Source organism: Phalacrocorax carbo, chromosome 9, assembly GCF_963921805.1.
Source record: "Phalacrocorax carbo chromosome 9, bPhaCar2.1, whole genome shotgun sequence".
In the NCBI taxonomy this organism is placed as follows: Eukaryota; Metazoa; Chordata; class Aves; order Suliformes; family Phalacrocoracidae; genus Phalacrocorax; species Phalacrocorax carbo.
In genome coordinates, this window is record NC_087521.1 from 29,721,646 (window position 1) to 29,737,600 (window position 15,955).

The 15,955-nt window shown below is 61.4% G+C and overlaps 6 protein-coding genes across 6 annotated transcripts; all 6 read left to right on the forward strand.

Annotated features, from left to right (window-relative positions):
* Positions 1-880: 880 nt before the first annotated feature.
* LOC135314895 (inositol 1,4,5-trisphosphate receptor-interacting protein-like 1) lies at positions 881-1,897 on the forward strand. The gene has a single exon (XM_064459946.1). The coding sequence runs from the start codon at positions 881-883 to the stop codon at positions 1,895-1,897; it is 1,017 nt and encodes a 338-aa protein (XP_064316016.1).
* Positions 1,898-3,420: 1,523 nt separating this feature from the next.
* On the forward strand, positions 3,421-4,437 carry LOC135314896 (inositol 1,4,5-trisphosphate receptor-interacting protein-like 1). The gene has a single exon (XM_064459947.1). It carries the CDS (start codon positions 3,421-3,423, stop codon positions 4,435-4,437), a length of 1,017 nt encoding a protein of 338 aa, XP_064316017.1.
* Positions 4,438-5,960: 1,523 nt separating this feature from the next.
* LOC135314897 (inositol 1,4,5-trisphosphate receptor-interacting protein-like 1) lies at positions 5,961-6,977 on the forward strand. Its single transcript, XM_064459948.1, has one exon. It carries the CDS (start codon positions 5,961-5,963, stop codon positions 6,975-6,977), a length of 1,017 nt encoding a protein of 338 aa, XP_064316018.1.
* A 1,523-nt stretch (positions 6,978-8,500) lies between these two features.
* Positions 8,501-9,517, forward strand: LOC135314898 (inositol 1,4,5-trisphosphate receptor-interacting protein-like 1). The gene has a single exon (XM_064459949.1). The coding sequence runs from the start codon at positions 8,501-8,503 to the stop codon at positions 9,515-9,517; it is 1,017 nt and encodes a 338-aa protein (XP_064316019.1).
* A 1,523-nt stretch (positions 9,518-11,040) lies between these two features.
* On the forward strand, positions 11,041-12,057 carry LOC135314899 (inositol 1,4,5-trisphosphate receptor-interacting protein-like 1). The gene has a single exon (XM_064459950.1). The coding sequence runs from the start codon at positions 11,041-11,043 to the stop codon at positions 12,055-12,057; it is 1,017 nt and encodes a 338-aa protein (XP_064316020.1).
* Positions 12,058-13,580: 1,523 nt separating this feature from the next.
* Positions 13,581-14,600, forward strand: LOC135314900 (inositol 1,4,5-trisphosphate receptor-interacting protein-like 1). The gene has a single exon (XM_064459951.1). It carries the CDS (start codon positions 13,581-13,583, stop codon positions 14,598-14,600), a length of 1,020 nt encoding a protein of 339 aa, XP_064316021.1.
* Positions 14,601-15,955: the final 1,355 nt, after the last annotated feature.

The following is a 15,955-nucleotide window of genomic DNA, read 5'->3' on the forward strand; positions in this document are numbered from 1 at the left end:
ACGCCTTCTTCCCAGGCACAACCTCACTCCTTCACTCCCACCTCCTTTACCTCCTCACCCGCGAGGGGCACAGGGCATGGGGAATAGGGGTTGCGGCCAGTTCCTAACCGTCGTCCTTCCCATGGGCCCTTCCCAAGAGCCGCAGTTCGTCTAGAGCTGCTCCAGCGCGGCTCCCCCGTGGGCCACAGCTCTTGCCACAAGAAGACCTGCCCCTGCTCCTGCCTTGGCTCATGTCAGGACCCTGGTCCGCTGTGGGCTCTTCAGAGGAGAAGATCAGGAGAGAAAGAAGAAAGGCGGGAGTGGGGCAGAGTAGAGAGGAAAAAGGGAAGCAAAGGAAGGCCAAAGGGAGATGGACTGGAAGAGGATAAAGAAGAGGCAGGAGAAAAGGGAGAAGAAAGGAGGTGAGGCAAAAAGGAACCAGAGACGGGAGAAGGAAAGTAAATGGAGCAGAAAGGGGGGGAGAGGCGTGGTGGGGCGGGGCGCGGTCGGGGTGTGCCTGTGATGCGCTCTGGCGCCTGTGACAGCACAGGGGACGCGTCACAGTGGCAGTGGTTATAAGGGGCACCGGCAGGCAGCGCTGCCCCAGTACGGCTTGGGGCAGCGGTGAGTGCACACGCGGCGGGGAGGTTGGTGTGGGCTGGACGAGGGCCGGAGCGGTAACGCGGGCCCCCGGGGAGGGGGCTCTGACCCTGTGGCGAGGCTCTGGCACTCGCGGGAGAGCTGTGGGCAGGGCACGGTGCTGCCAGCGCCGGGGCTGGGCACAGGCCTTGCTGCCTCCCAGCTGCCTCGCCCCCTCTCCTGCCTGCCCCCATGTCCCTGTGGCTCCTGCTCCCCCTGCCCAGCCCCACTCAGCTCCCTTCTCTCCCCTCTCCTGCAGGCCATGGCTCTGGTGACATGGTTCACCTTGATTGTGATGGGCATCATGCACGTGCCACTGCAGGTCGGGCATGGTCCGGACGTGGCCAGGTGCCAGCGCGAGCAAGAGCGTCTGGAGCTGCTGCTCCAGGATATGGCTCGGCTGCTTGAAGAGATGCAGGAGTCGAGCTGGGTGACCAGGGGAGCCCTGCTCCTTGCTTCCTTGCAGCAGTGGCAGTTCTGGGCCTTTGCTGGAGGCCTGCTCCTGCTCTTTTGGCTCTGCTGGCGGCCCTGGAAGAGGAGCCGTGAGCCAGGAAGCAGCAGCAAGCATGGCAGCTCCACAAGCCTTGAGGAGGAGGAGGAGGAGGAGGAAGAAGAGGGGGACGACCCATTGCACATGGACAGGTTTCTGCATGAGTGCACATCGTGGCCACTGCGGAAGAGGCAACGAGAGTGCACGATGGTGGAAGAGCTGGTGAACAACCTTCTCCGGGTCTGCCGAATCCTGTGCGGCAATGGCTTCACGCCACGACTGCAGCCAGCTGTCGGGGTGGGTGGCTTCCTGAAAGGCTGGAATGGTCGTGAAGAAGACCTTGTCTATCGCCTGCTTGTGCCCCTGAAGCCACCCGCTGGGCACTCCTTCCACCTCGAGCTGGGCACCGAAGGGGACATGCTGCTCAGGAACTCCTGCCTGCGTGTGGAACTGGAGTGCATGTGCACCAGGGAGCGGCAGCTGGGGGACATGCTCTGCTTCCTCCATCACCCTGAGGATGAGCTGATGAGCAGTCAGGAAGCCAGCCTCCTGCAGACCCTCTGCAGCGGCTCGTACCTCGACGTGCAGAAAACCGCCTTCTGGCTGCAGGGGCTGATGAAAGCAGCCTCCATTCTTGCGCCTCCAGCCACCAAGTGCAAGCTAAAAGTGCTGCCCTCCACGCGCTTCTGCAAGCTGCAGCTGAGAGACGTCTTCAAGAGGCCCCTCTTTGTGGAGCTGATCCTGGCGGTGCAGCAAGGCAACTCGGACACATTTGTGAGCATGGAGTAGGCAGAGGTCAGCGCTAGCAGCAGTGCGAGGTGGCCGAGGAGAGAGAGAGAGAGCGCGCCAAAGAGAGAGCGCGAGGTGGCCAAAGAGGCCTCTCGCTGCAAGGAGGCTTGTGACAGAGGCTGCGTTACCACCTGGGCAACGGCCGCCCACCCTCTTCACCAGAGACCGTTCCCTCCGGGACACTTACCCCGGGCAAAGATGCCAATAAATCTTTCTGGTTTTGAAAAGCTGCCTGTAAATACGCTGAGAGAAGGAAGAACGGGGGCTGGATGCGGCAGCCATTAACTGCCTGGGGACGTGAGCATAGCAGGGTGGCAAGAAGGTGCCTGGCTTACACCAGGCTGCAGAGAGCCGGGAGGCGGCAGGTGCCCAACCTCTGCTGATGTGGTGGGTTAACCTCGGCTGGCTGCCAGGTGCCCAGCAAGCTGCTCTCCCATTCCCCCTCCTCAGCAGGAGAGGGGGAGAAAAGGAGACGAAAAAGCTCGCGGGTCGACATAAGGGCAGGGAGATTGCCATACCTATTAGCACCAGAGGCAAAACAGACTCGACCTGGGGAAAAGGAATTTCATTTATTGCCATTCTGAAATGGAGTAGGATGGTGAGCAGCAAAGTCACAAGGAAAAGCACCTGCCCCCAACCCGCCACGCCTTCTTCCCAGGCACAACCTCACTCCTTCACTCCCACCTCCTTTACCTCCTCACCTGCGAGGGGCACAGGGCATGAGGAATAGGGGTTGCAGCCAGTTCCTAACCGTCGTCCTTCCCATGGGCCCTTCCCAAGAGCCGCAGTTCGTCTAGAGCTGCTCCAGCGCGGCTCCCCCGTGGGCCACAGCTCTTGCCACAAGAAGACCTGCCCCTGCTCCTGCCTTGGCTCATGTCAGGACCCTGGTCCGCTGTGGGCTCTTCAGAGGAGAAGATCAGGAGAGAAAGAAGAAAGGCGGGAGTGGGGCAGAGTAGAGAGGAAAAAGGGAAGCAAAGGAAGGCCAAAGGGAGATGGACTGGAAGAGGATAAAGAAGAGGCAGGAGAAAAGGGAGAAGAAAGGAGGTGAGGCAAAAAGGAACCAGAGACGGGAGAAGGAAAGTAAATGGAGCAGAAAGGGGGGGAAAGGCGTGGTGGGGCGGGGCGCGGTCAGGGTGTGCCTGTGATGCGCTCTGGCGCCTGTGACAGCACAGGGGACGCGTCACAGTGGCAGTGGTTATAAGGGGCACCGGCAGGCAGCGCTGCCCCAGTACGGCTTGGGGCAGCGGTGAGTGCACACGCGGCGGGGAGGTTGGTGTGGGCTGGACGAGGGCCGGAGCGGTAACGCAGGTCCCCGGGGAGGGGGCTCTGACCCTGTGGCGAGGCTCTGGCACTCGCGGGAGAGCTGTGGGTACGGCACGGTGCTGCCAGCGCCGGGGCTGGGCACAGGCCTTGCTGCCTCCCAGCTGCCTCGCCCCCTCTCCTGCCTGCCCCCATGTCCCTGTGGCTCCTGCTCCCCCTGCCCAGCCCCACTCAGCTCCCTTCTCTCCCCTCTCCTGCAGGCCATGGCTCTGGTGACATGGTTCACCTTGATTGTGATGGGCATCATGCACGTGCCACTGCAGGTCGGGCATGGTCCGGACGTGGCCAGGTGCCAGCGCGAGCAAGAGCGTCTGGAGCTGCTGCTCCAGGATATGGCTCGGCTGCTTGAAGAGATGCAGGAGTCGAGCTGGGTGACCAGGGGAGCCCTGCTCCTTGCTTCCTTGCAGCAGTGGCAGTTCTGGGCCTTTGCTGGAGGCCTGCTCCTGCTCTTTTGGCTCTGCTGGCGGCCCTGGAAGAGGAGCCGTGAGCCAGGAAGCAGCAGCAAGCATGGCAGCTCCACAAGCCTTGAGGAGGAGGAGGAGGAGGAGGAAGAAGAGGGGGACGACCCATTGCACATGGACAGGTTTCTGCATGAGTGCACATCGTGGCCACTACGGAAGAGGCAACGAGAGTGCACGATGGTGGAAGAGCTGGTGAACAACCTTCTCCGGGTCTGCCGAATCCTGTGCGGCAATGGCTTCACGCCACGACTGCAGCCAGCTGTCGGGGTGGGTGGCTTCCTGAAAGGCTGGAATGGTCGTGAAGAAGACCTTGTCTATCGCCTGCTTGTGCCCCTGAAGCCACCCGCTGGGCACTCCTTCCACCTCGAGCTGGGCACCGAAGGGGACATGCTGCTCAGGAACTCCTGCCTGCGTGTGGAACTGGAGTGCATGTGCACCAGGGAGCGGCAGCTGGGGGACATGCTCTGCTTCCTCCATCACCCTGAGGATGAGCTGATGAGCAGTCAGGAAGCCAGCCTCCTGCAGACCCTCTGCAGCGGCTCGTACCTCGACGTGCAGAAAACCGCCTTCTGGCTGCAGGGGCTGATGAAAGCAGCCTCCATTCTTGCGCCTCCAGCCACCAAGTGCAAGCTAAAAGTGCTGCCCTCCACGCGCTTCTGCAAGCTGCAGCTGAGAGACGTCTTCAAGAGGCCCCTCTTTGTGGAGCTGATCCTGGCGGTGCAGCAAGGCAACTCGGACACATTTGTGAGCATGGAGTAGGCAGAGGTCAGCGCTAGCAGCAGTGCGAGGTGGCCGAGGAGAGAGAGAGAGAGCGCGCCAAAGAGAGAGCGCGAGGTGGCCAAAGAGGCCTCTCGCTGCAAGGAGGCTTGTGACAGAGGCTGCGTTACCACCTGGGCAACGGCCGCCCACCCTCTTCACCAGAGACCGTTCCCTCCGGGACACTTACCCCGGGCAAAGATGCCAATAAATCTTTCTGGTTTTGAAAAGCTGCCTGTAAATACGCTGAGAGAAGGAAGAACGGGGGCTGGATGCGGCAGCCATTAACTGCCTGGGGACGTGAGCATAGCAGGGTGGCAAGAAGGTGCCTGGCTTACACCAGGCTGCAGAGAGCCGGGAGGCGGCAGGTGCCCAACCTCTGCTGATGTGGTGGGTTAACCTCGGCTGGCTGCCAGGTGCCCAGCAAGCTGCTCTCCCATTCCCCCTCCTCAGCAGGAGAGGGGGAGAAAAGGAGACGAAAAAGCTCGCGGGTCGACATAAGGGCAGGGAGATTGCCATACCTATTAGCACCAGAGGCAAAACAGACTCGACCTGGGGAAAAGGAATTTCATTTATTGCCATTCTGAAATGGAGTAGGATGGTGAGCAGCAAAGTCACAAGGAAAAGCACCTGCCCCCAACCCGCCACGCCTTCTTCCCAGGCACAACCTCACTCCTTCACTCCCACCTCCTTTACCTCCTCACCTGCGAGGGGCACAGGGCATGAGGAATAGGGGTTGCAGCCAGTTCCTAACCGTCGTCCTTCCCATGGGCCCTTCCCAAGAGCCGCAGTTCGTCTAGAGCTGCTCCAGCGCGGCTCCCCCGTGGGCCACAGCTCTTGCCACAAGAAGACCTGCCCCTGCTCCTGCCTTGGCTCATGTCAGGACCCTGGTCCGCTGTGGGCTCTTCAGAGGAGAAGATCAGGAGAGAAAGAAGAAAGGCGGGAGTGGGGCAGAGTAGAGAGGAAAACGGGAAGCAAAGGAAGGCCAAAGGGAGATGGACTGGAAGAGGATAAAGAAGAGGCAGGAGAAAAGGGAGAAGAAAGGAGGTGAGGCAAAAAGGAACCAGAGACGGGAGAAGGAAAGTAAATGGAGCAGAAAGGGGGGGAGAGGCGTGGTGGGGCGGGGCGCGGTCAGGGTGTGCCTGTGATGCGCTCTGGCGCCTGTGACAGCACAGGGGACGTGTCACAGTGGCAGTGGTTATAAGGGGCACCGGCAGGCAGCGCTGCCCCAGTACGGCTTGGGGCAGCGGTGAGTGCACACGCGGCGGGGAGGTTGGTGTGGGCTGGACGAGGGCCGGAGCGGTAACGCGGGCCCCCGGGGAGGGGGCTCTGACCCTGTGGCGAGGCTCTGGCACTCGCGGGAGAGCTGTGGGCAGGGCACGGTGCTGCCAGCGCCGGGGCTGGGCACAGGCCTTGCTGCCTCCCAGCTGCCTCGCCCCCTCTCCTGCCTGCCCCCATGTCCCTGTGGCTCCTGCTCCCCCTGCCCAGCCCCACTCAGCTCCCTTCTCTCCCCTCTCCTGCAGGCCATGGCTCTGGTGACATGGTTCACCTTGATTGTGATGGGCATCATGCACGTGCCACTGCAGGTCGGGCATGGTCCGGACGTGGCCAGGTGCCAGCGCGAGCAAGAGCGTCTGGAGCTGCTGCTCCAGGATATGGCTCGGCTGCTTGAAGAGATGCAGGAGTCGAGCTGGGTGACCAGGGGAGCCCTGCTCCTTGCTTCCTTGCAGCAGTGGCAGTTCTGGGCCTTTGCTGGAGGCCTGCTCCTGCTCTTTTGGCTCTGCTGGCGGCCCTGGAAGAGGAGCCGTGAGCCAGGAAGCAGCAGCAAGCATGGCAGCTCCACAAGCCTTGAGGAGGAGGAGGAGGAGGAGGAAGAAGAGGGGGACGACCCATTGCACATGGACAGGTTTCTGCATGAGTGCACATCGTGGCCACTGCGGAAGAGGCAACGAGAGTGCACGATGGTGGAAGAGCTGGTGAACAACCTTCTCCGGGTCTGCCGAATCCTGTGCGGCAATGGCTTCACGCCACGACTGCAGCCAGCTGTCGGGGTGGGTGGCTTCCTGAAAGGCTGGAATGGTCGTGAAGAAGACCTTGTCTATCGCCTGCTTGTGCCCCTGAAGCCACCCGCTGGGCACTCCTTCCACCTCGAGCTGGGCACCGAAGGGGACATGCTGCTCAGGAACTCCTGCCTGCGTGTGGAACTGGAGTGCATGTGCACCAGGGAGCGGCAGCTGGGGGACATGCTCTGCTTCCTCCATCACCCTGAGGATGAGCTGATGAGCAGTCAGGAAGCCAGCCTCCTGCAGACCCTCTGCAGCGGCTCGTACCTCGACGTGCAGAAAACCGCCTTCTGGCTGCAGGGGCTGATGAAAGCAGCCTCCATTCTTGCGCCTCCAGCCACCAAGTGCAAGCTAAAAGTGCTGCCCTCCACGCGCTTCTGCAAGCTGCAGCTGAGAGATGTCTTCAAGAGGCCCCTCTTTGTGGAGCTGATCCTGGCGGTGCAGCAAGGCAACTCGGACACATTTGTGAGCATGGAGTAGGCAGAGGTCAGCGCTAGCAGCAGTGCGAGGTGGCCGAGGAGAGAGAGAGAGAGCGCGCCAAAGAGAGAGCGCGAGGTGGCCAAAGAGGCCTCTCGCTGCAAGGAGGCTTGTGACAGAGGCTGCGTTACCACCTGGGCAACGGCCGCCCACCCTCTTCACCAGAGACCGTTCCCTCCGGGACACTTACCCCGGGCAAAGATGCCAATAAATCTTTCTGGTTTTGAAAAGCTGCCTGTAAATACGCTGAGAGAAGGAAGAACGGGGGCTGGATGCGGCAGCCATTAACTGCCTGGGGATGTGAGCATAGCAGGGTGGCAAGAAGGTGCCTGGCTTACACAAGGCTGCAGAGAGCCGGGAGGCGGCAGGTGCCCAACCTCTGCTGATGTGGTGGGTTAACCTCGGCTGGCTGCCAGGTGCCCAGCAAGCCGCTCTCCCATTCCCCCTCCTCAGCAGGAGAGGGGGAGAAAAGGAGACGAAAAAGCTCGCGGGTCGACATAAGGGCAGGGAGATTGCCATACCTATTAGCACCAGAGGCAAAACAGACTCGACCTGGGGAAAAGGAATTTCATTTATTGCCATTCTGAAATGGAGTAGGATGGTGAGCAGCAAAGTCACAAGGAAAAGCACCTGCCCCCAACCCGCCACGCCTTCTTCCCAGGCACAACCTCACTCCTTCACTCCCACCTCCTTTACCTCCTCACCCGCGAGGGGCACAGGGCATGGGGAATAGGGGTTGCGGCCAGTTCCTAACCGTCGTCCTTCCCATGGGCCCTTCCCAAGAGCCGCAGTTCGTCTAGAGCTGCTCCAGCGCGGCTCCCCCGTGGGCCACAGCTCTTGCCACAAGAAGACCTGCCCCTGCTCCTGCCTTGGCTCATGTCAGGACCCTGGTCCGCTGTGGGCTCTTCAGAGGAGAAGATCAGGAGAGAAAGAAGAAAGGCGGGAGTGGGGCAGAGTAGAGAGGAAAACGGGAAGCAAAGGAAGGCCAAAGGGAGATGGACTGGAAGAGGATAAAGAAGAGGCAGGAGAAAAGGGAGAAGAAAGGAGGTGAGGCAAAAAGGAACCAGAGACGGGAGAAGGAAAGTAAATGGAGCAGAAAGGGGGGGAGAGGCGTGGTGGGGCGGGGCGCGGTCGGGGTGTGCCTGTGATGCGCTCTGGCGCCTGTGACAGCACAGGGGACGTGTCACAGTGGCAGTGGTTATAAGGGGCACCGGCAGGCAGCGCTGCCCCAGTACGGCTTGGGGCAGCGGTGAGTGCACACGCGGCGGGGAGGTTGGTGTGGGCTGGACGAGGGCCGGAGCGGTAACGCAGGTCCCCGGGGAGGGGGCTCTGACCCTGTGGCGAGGCTCTGGCACTCGCGGGAGAGCTGTGGGCAGGGCACGGTGCTGCCAGCGCCGGGGCTGGGCACAGGCCTTGCTGCCTCCCAGCTGCCTCGCCCCCTCTCCTGCCTGCCCCCATGTCCCTGTGGCTCCTGCTCCCCCTGCCCAGCCCCACTCAGCTCCCTTCTCTCCCCTCTCCTGCAGGCCATGGCTCTGGTGACATGGTTCACCTTGATTGTGATGGGCATCATGCACGTGCCACTGCAGGTCGGGCATGGTCCGGACGTGGCCAGGTGCCAGCGCGAGCAAGAGCGTCTGGAGCTGCTGCTCCAGGATATGGCTCGGCTGCTTGAAGAGATGCAGGAGTCGAGCTGGGTGACCAGGGGAGCCCTGCTCCTTGCTTCCTTGCAGCAGTGGCAGTTCTGGGCCTTTGCTGGAGGCCTGCTCCTGCTCTTTTGGCTCTGCTGGCGGCCCTGGAAGAGGAGCCGTGAGCCAGGAAGCAGCAGCAAGCATGGCAGCTCCACAAGCCTTGAGGAGGAGGAGGAGGAGGAGGAAGAAGAGGGGGACGACCCATTGCACATGGACAGGTTTCTGCATGAGTGCACATCGTGGCCACTGCGGAAGAGGCAACGAGAGTGCACGATGGTGGAAGAGCTGGTGAACAACCTTCTCCGGGTCTGCCGAATCCTGTGCGGCAATGGCTTCACGCCACGACTGCAGCCAGCTGTCGGGGTGGGTGGCTTCCTGAAAGGCTGGAATGGTCGTGAAGAAGACCTTGTCTATCGCCTGCTTGTGCCCCTGAAGCCACCCGCTGGGCACTCCTTCCACCTCGAGCTGGGCACCGAAGGGGACATGCTGCTCAGGAACTCCTGCCTGCGTGTGGAACTGGAGTGCATGTGCACCAGGGAGCGGCAGCTGGGGGACATGCTCTGCTTCCTCCATCACCCTGAGGATGAGCTGATGAGCAGTCAGGAAGCCAGCCTCCTGCAGACCCTCTGCAGCGGCTCGTACCTCGACGTGCAGAAAACCGCCTTCTGGCTGCAGGGGCTGATGAAAGCAGCCTCCATTCTTGCGCCTCCAGCCACCAAGTGCAAGCTAAAAGTGCTGCCCTCCACGCGCTTCTGCAAGCTGCAGCTGAGAGACGTCTTCAAGAGGCCCCTCTTTGTGGAGCTGATCCTGGCGGTGCAGCAAGGCAACTCGGACACATTTGTGAGCATGGAGTAGGCAGAGGTCAGCGCTAGCAGCAGTGCGAGGTGGCCGAGGAGAGAGAGAGAGAGCGCGCCAAAGAGAGAGCGCGAGGTGGCCAAAGAGGCCTCTCGCTGCAAGGAGGCTTGTGACAGAGGCTGCGTTACCACCTGGGCAACGGCCGCCCACCCTCTTCACCAGAGACCGTTCCCTCCGGGACACTTACCCCGGGCAAAGATGCCAATAAATCTTTCTGGTTTTGAAAAGCTGCCTGTAAATACGCTGAGAGAAGGAAGAACGGGGGCTGGATGCGGCAGCCATTAACTGCCTGGGGACGTGAGCATAGCAGGGTGGCAAGAAGGTGCCTGGCTTACACCAGGCTGCAGAGAGCCGGGAGGCGGCAGGTGCCCCACCTCTGCTGATGTGGTGGGTTAACCTCGGCTGGCTGCCAGGTGCCCAGCAAGCCGCTCTCCCATTCCCCCTCCTCAGCAGGAGAGGGGGAGAAAAGGAGACGAAAAAGCTCGCGGGTCGACATAAGGGCAGGGAGATTGCCATACCTATTAGCACCAGAGGCAAAACAGACTCGACCTGGGGAAAAGGAATTTCATTTATTGCCATTCTGAAATGGAGTAGGATGGTGAGCAGCAAAGTCACAAGGAAAAGCACCTGCCCCCAACCCGCCACGCCTTCTTCCCAGGCACAACCTCACTCCTTCACTCCCACCTCCTTTACCTCCTCACCTGCGAGGGGCACAGGGCATGAGGAATAGGGGTTGCGGCCAGTTCCTAACCGTCGTCCTTCCCATGGGCCCTTCCCAAGAGCCGCAGTTCGTCTAGAGCTGCTCCAGCGCGGCTCCCCCGTGGGCCACAGCTCTTGCCACAAGAAGACCTGCCCCTGCTCCTGCCTTGGCTCATGTCAGGACCCTGGTCCGCTGTGGGCTCTTCAGAGGAGAAGATCAGGAGAGAAAGAAGAAAGGCGGGAGTGGGGCAGAGTAGAGAGGAAAACGGGAAGCAAAGGAAGGCCAAAGGGAGATGGACTGGAAGAGGATAAAGAAGAGGCAGGAGAAAAGGGAGAAGAAAGGAGGTGAGGCAAAAAGGAACCAGAGACGGGAGAAGGAAAGTAAATGGAGCAGAAAGGGGGGGAGAGGCGTGGTGGGGCGGGGCGCGGTCAGGGTGTGCCTGTGATGCGCTCTGGCGCCTGTGACAGCACAGGGGACGCGTCACAGTGGCAGTGGTTATAAGGGGCACCGGCAGGCAGCGCTGCCCCAGTACGGCTTGGGGCAGCGGTGAGTGCACACGCGGCGGGGAGGTTGGTGTGGGCTGGACGAGGGCCGGAGCGGTAACGCGGGCCCCCGGGGAGGGGGCTCTGACCCTGTGGCGAGGCTCTGGCACTCGCGGGAGAGCTGTGGGCAGGGCACGGTGCTGCCAGCGCCGGGGCTGGGCACAGGCCTTGCTGCCTCCCAGCTGCCTCGCCCCCTCTCCTGCCTGCCCCCATGTCCCTGTGGCTCCTGCTCCCCCTGCCCAGCCCCACTCAGCTCCCTTCTCTCCCCTCTCCTGCAGGCCATGGCTCTGGTGACATGGTTCACCTTGATTGTGATGGGCATCATGCACGTGCCACTGCAGGTCGGGCATGGTCCGGACGTGGCCAGGTGCCAGCGCGAGCAAGAGCGTCTGGAGCTGCTGCTCCAGGATATGGCTCGGCTGCTTGAAGAGATGCAGGAGTCGAGCTGGGTGACCAGGGGAGCCCTGCTCCTTGCTTCCTTGCAGCAGTGGCAGTTCTGGGCCTTTGCTGGAGGCCTGCTCCTGCTCTTTTGGCTCTGCTGGCGGCCCTGGAAGAGGAGCCGTGAGCCAGGAAGCAGCAGCAAGCATGGCAGCTCCACAAGCCTTGAGGAGGAGGAGGAGGAGGAGGAAGAAGAGGGGGACGACCCATTGCACATGGACAGGTTTCTGCATGAGTGCACATCGTGGCCACTGCGGAAGAGGCAACGAGAGTGCACGATGGTGGAAGAGCTGGTGAACAACCTTCTCCGGGTCTGCCGAATCCTGTCCGGCAATGGCTTCACGCCACGACTGCAGCCAGCTGTCGGGGTGGGTGGCTTCCTGAAAGGCTGGAATGGTCGTGAAGAAGACCTTGTCTATCGCCTGCTTGTGCCCCTGAAGCCACCCGCTGGGCACTCCTTCCACCTCGAGCTGGGCACCGAAGGGGACATGCTGCTCAGGAACTCCTGCCTGCGTGTGGAACTGGAGTGCATGTGCACCAGGGAGCGGCAGCTGGGGGACATGCTCTGCTTCCTCCATCACCCTGAGGATGAGCTGATGAGCAGTCAGGAAGCCAGCCTCCTGCAGACCCTCTGCAGCGGCTCGTACCTCGACGTGCAGAAAACCGCCTTCTGGCTGCAGGGGCTGATGAAAGCAGCCTCCATTCTTGCGCCTCCAGCCACCAAGTGCAAGCTAAAAGTGCTGCCCTCCACGCGCTTCTGCAAGCTGCAGCTGAGAGATGTCTTCAAGAGGCCCCTCTTTGTGGAGCTGATCCTGGCGGTGCAGCAAGGCAACTCGGACACATTTGTGAGCATGGAGTAGGCAGAGGTCAGCGCTAGCAGCAGTGCGAGGTGGCCGAGGAGAGAGAGAGAGAGCGCGCCAAAGAGAGAGCGCGAGGTGGCCAAAGAGGCCTCTCGCTGCAAGGAGGCTTGTGACAGAGGCTGCGTTACCACCTGGGCAACGGCCGCCCACCCTCTTCACCAGAGACCGTTCCCTCCGGGACACTTACCCCGGGCAAAGATGCCAATAAATCTTTCTGGTTTTGAAAAGCTGCCTGTAAATACGCTGAGAGAAGGAAGAACGGGGGCTGGATGCGGCAGCCATTAACTGCCTGGGGACGTGAGCATAGCAGGGTGGCAAGAAGGTGCCTGGCTTACACCAGGCTGCAGAGAGCCGGGAGGCGGCAGGTGCCCAACCTCTGCTGATGTGGTGGGTTAACCTCGGCTGGCTGCCAGGTGCCCAGCAAGCCGCTCTCCCATTCCCCCTCCTCAGCAGGAGAGGGGGAGAAAAGGAGACGAAAAAGCTCGCGGGTCGACATAAGGGCAGGGAGATTGCCATACCTATTAGCACCAGAGGCAAAACAGACTCGACCTGGGGAAAAGGAATTTCATTTATTGCCATTCTGAAATGGAGTAGGATGGTGAGCAGCAAAGTCACAAGGAAAAGCACCTGCCCCCAACCCGCCACGCCTTCTTCCCAGGCACAACCTCACTCCTTCACTCCCACCTCCTTTACCTCCTCACCCGCGAGGGGCACAGGGCATGGGGAATAGGGGTTGCGGCCAGTTCCTAACCGTCGTCCTTCCCATGGGCCCTTCCCAAGAGCCGCAGTTCGTCTAGAGCTGCTCCAGCGCGGCTCCCCCGTGGGCCACAGCTCTTGCCACAAGAAGACCTGCCCCTGCTCCTGCCTTGGCTCATGTCAGGACCCTGGTCCGCTGTGGGCTCTTCAGAGGAGAAGATCAGGAGAGAAAGAAGAAAGGCGGGAGTGGGGCAGAGTAGAGAGGAAAACGGGAAGCAAAGGAAGGCCAAAGGGAGATGGACTGGAAGAGGATAAAGAAGAGGCAGGAGAAAAGGGAGAAGAAAGGAGGTGAGGCAAAAAGGAACCAGAGACGGGAGAAGGAAAGTAAATGGAGCAGAAAGGGGGGGAGAGGCGTGGTGGGGCGGGGCGCGGTCGGGGTGTGCCTGTGATGCGCTCTGGCGCCTGTGACAGCACAGGGGACGTGTCACAGTGGCAGTGGTTATAAGGGGCACCGGCAGGCAGCGCTGCCCCAGTACGGCTTGGGGCAGCGGTGAGTGCACACGCGGCGGGGAGGTTGGTGTGGGCTGGACGAGGGCCGGAGCGGTAACGCGGGCCCCCGGGGAGGGGGCTCTGACCCTGTGGCGAGGCTCTGGCACTCGCGGGAGAGCTGTGGGCAGGGCACGGTGCTGCCAGCGCCGGGGCTGGGCACAGGCCTTGCTGCCTCCCAGCTGCCTCGCCCCCTCTCCTGCCTGCCCCCATGTCCCTGTGGCTCCTGCTCCCCCTGCCCAGCCCCACTCAGCTCCCTTCTCTCCCCTCTCCTGCAGGCCATGGCTCTGGTGACATGGTTCACCTTGATTGTGATGGGCATCATGCACGTGCCACTGCAGGTCGGGCATGGTCCGGACGTGGCCAGGTGCCAGCGCGAGCAAGAGCGTCTGGAGCTGCTGCTCCAGGATATGGCTCGGCTGCTTGAAGAGATGCAGGAGTCGAGCTGGGTGACCAGGGGAGCCCTGCTCCTTGCTTCCTTGCAGCAGTGGCAGTTCTGGGCCTTTGCTGGAGGCCTGCTCCTGCTCTTTTGGCTCTGCTGGCGGCCCTGGAAGAGGAGCCGTGAGCCAGGAAGCAGCAGCAAGCATGGCAGCTCCACAAGCCTTGAGGAGGAGGAGGAGGAGGAGGAGGAAGAAGAGGGGGACGACCCATTGCACATGGACAGGTTTCTGCATGAGTGCACATCGTGGCCACTGCGGAAGAGGCAACGAGAGTGCACGATGGTGGAAGAGCTGGTGAACAACCTTCTCCGGGTCTGCCGAATCCTGTCCGGCAATGGCTTCACGCCACGACTGCAGCCAGCTGTCGGGGTGGGTGGCTTCCTGAAAGGCTGGAATGGTCGTGAAGAAGACCTTGTCTATCGCCTGCTTGTGCCCCTGAAGCCACCCGCTGGGCACTCCTTCCACCTCGAGCTGGGCACCGAAGGGGACATGCTGCTCAGGAACTCCTGCCTGCGTGTGGAACTGGAGTGCATGTGCACCAGGGAGCGGCAGCTGGGGGACATGCTCTGCTTCCTCCATCACCCTGAGGATGAGCTGATGAGCAGTCAGGAAGCCAGCCTCCTGCAGACCCTCTGCAGCGGCTCGTACCTCGACGTGCAGAAAACCGCCTTCTGGCTGCAGGGGCTGATGAAAGCAGCCTCCATTCTTGCGCCTCCAGCCACCAAGTGCAAGCTAAAAGTGCTGCCCTCCACGCGCTTCTGCAAGCTGCAGCTGAGAGATGTCTTCAAGAGGCCCCTCTTTGTGGAGCTGATCCTGGCGGTGCAGCAAGGCAACTCGGACACATTTGTGAGCATGGAGTAGGCAGAGGTCAGCGCTAGCAGCAGTGCGAGGTGGCCGAGGAGAGAGAGAGAGAGCGCGCCAAAGAGAGAGCGCGAGGTGGCCAAAGAGGCCTCTCGCTGCAAGGAGGCTTGTGACAGAGGCTGCGTTACCACCTGGGCAACGGCCGCCCACCCTCTTCACCAGAGACCGTTCCCTCCGGGACACTTACCCCGGGCAAAGATGCCAATAAATCTTTCTGGTTTTGAAAAGCTGCCTGTAAATACGCTGAGAGAAGGAAGAACGGGGGCTGGATGCGGCAGCCATTAACTGCCTGGGGACGTGAGCATAGCAGGGTGGCAAGAAGGTGCCTGGCTTACACCAGGCTGCAGAGAGCCGGGAGGCGGCAGGTGCCCCACCTCTGCTGATGTGGTGGGTTAACCTCGGCTGGCTGCCAGGTGCCCAGCAAGCCGCTCTCCCATTCCCCCTCCTCAGCAGGAGAGGGGGAGAAAAGGAGACGAAAAAGCTCGCGGGTCGACATAAGGGCAGGGAGATTGCCATACCTATTAGCACCAGAGGCAAAACAGACTCGACCTGGGGAAAAGGAATTTCATTTATTGCCATTCTGAAATGGAGTAGGATGGTGAGCAGCAAAGTCACAAGGAAAAGCACCTGCCCCCAACCCGCCACGCCTTCTTCCCAGGCACAACCTCACTCCTTCACTCCCACCTCCTTTACCTCCTCACCTGCGAGGGGCACAGGGCATGAGGAATAGGGGTTGCAGCCAGTTCCTAACCGTCGTCCTTCCCATGGGCCCTTCCCAAGAGCCGCAGTTCGTCTAGAGCTGCTCCAGCGCGGCTCCCCCGTGGGCCACAGCTCTTGCCACAAGAAGACCTGCCCCTGCTCCTGCCTTGGCTCATGTCAGGACCCTGGTCCGCTGTGGGCTCTTCAGAGGAGAAGATCAGGAGAGAAAGAAGAAAGGCGGGAGTGGGGCAGAGTAGAGAGGAAAACGGGAAGCAAAGGAAGGCCAAAGGGAGATGGACTGGAAGAGGATAAAGAAGAGGCAGGAGAAAAGGGAGAAGAAAGGAGGTGAGGCAAAAAGGAACCAGAGACGGGAGAAGGAAAGTAAATGGAGCAGAAAGGGGGGGAGAGGCGTGGTGGGGCGGGGCGCGGTCGGGGTGTGCCTGTGATGCGCTCTGGCGCCTGTGACAGCACAGGGGACGTGTCACAGTGGCAGTGGTTATAAGGGGCACCGGCAGGCAGCGCTGCCCCAGTACGGCTTGGGGCAGCGGTGAGTGCACACGCGGCGGGGAGGTTGGTGTGGGCTGGACGAGGGCCGGAGCGGTAACGCGGGCCCCCGGGGAGGGGGCTCTGACCCTGTGGCGAGGCTCTGGCACTCG

Excerpts from the sequence above, each read along its gene's own strand:
- LOC135314898 (XM_064459949.1), top strand. The coding sequence starts at position 8,501 with ATGGCTCTGGTGACATGGTTCACCTTGATTGTGATGGGCATCATGCAC.
- LOC135314899 (XM_064459950.1), top strand. The coding sequence starts at position 11,041 with ATGGCTCTGGTGACATGGTTCACCTTGATTGTGATGGGCATCATGCAC.
- LOC135314895 (XM_064459946.1), top strand. The coding sequence starts at position 881 with ATGGCTCTGGTGACATGGTTCACCTTGATTGTGATGGGCATCATGCAC.
- LOC135314897 (XM_064459948.1), top strand. The coding sequence starts at position 5,961 with ATGGCTCTGGTGACATGGTTCACCTTGATTGTGATGGGCATCATGCAC.
- LOC135314896 (XM_064459947.1), top strand. The coding sequence starts at position 3,421 with ATGGCTCTGGTGACATGGTTCACCTTGATTGTGATGGGCATCATGCAC.
- LOC135314900 (XM_064459951.1), top strand. The coding sequence starts at position 13,581 with ATGGCTCTGGTGACATGGTTCACCTTGATTGTGATGGGCATCATGCAC.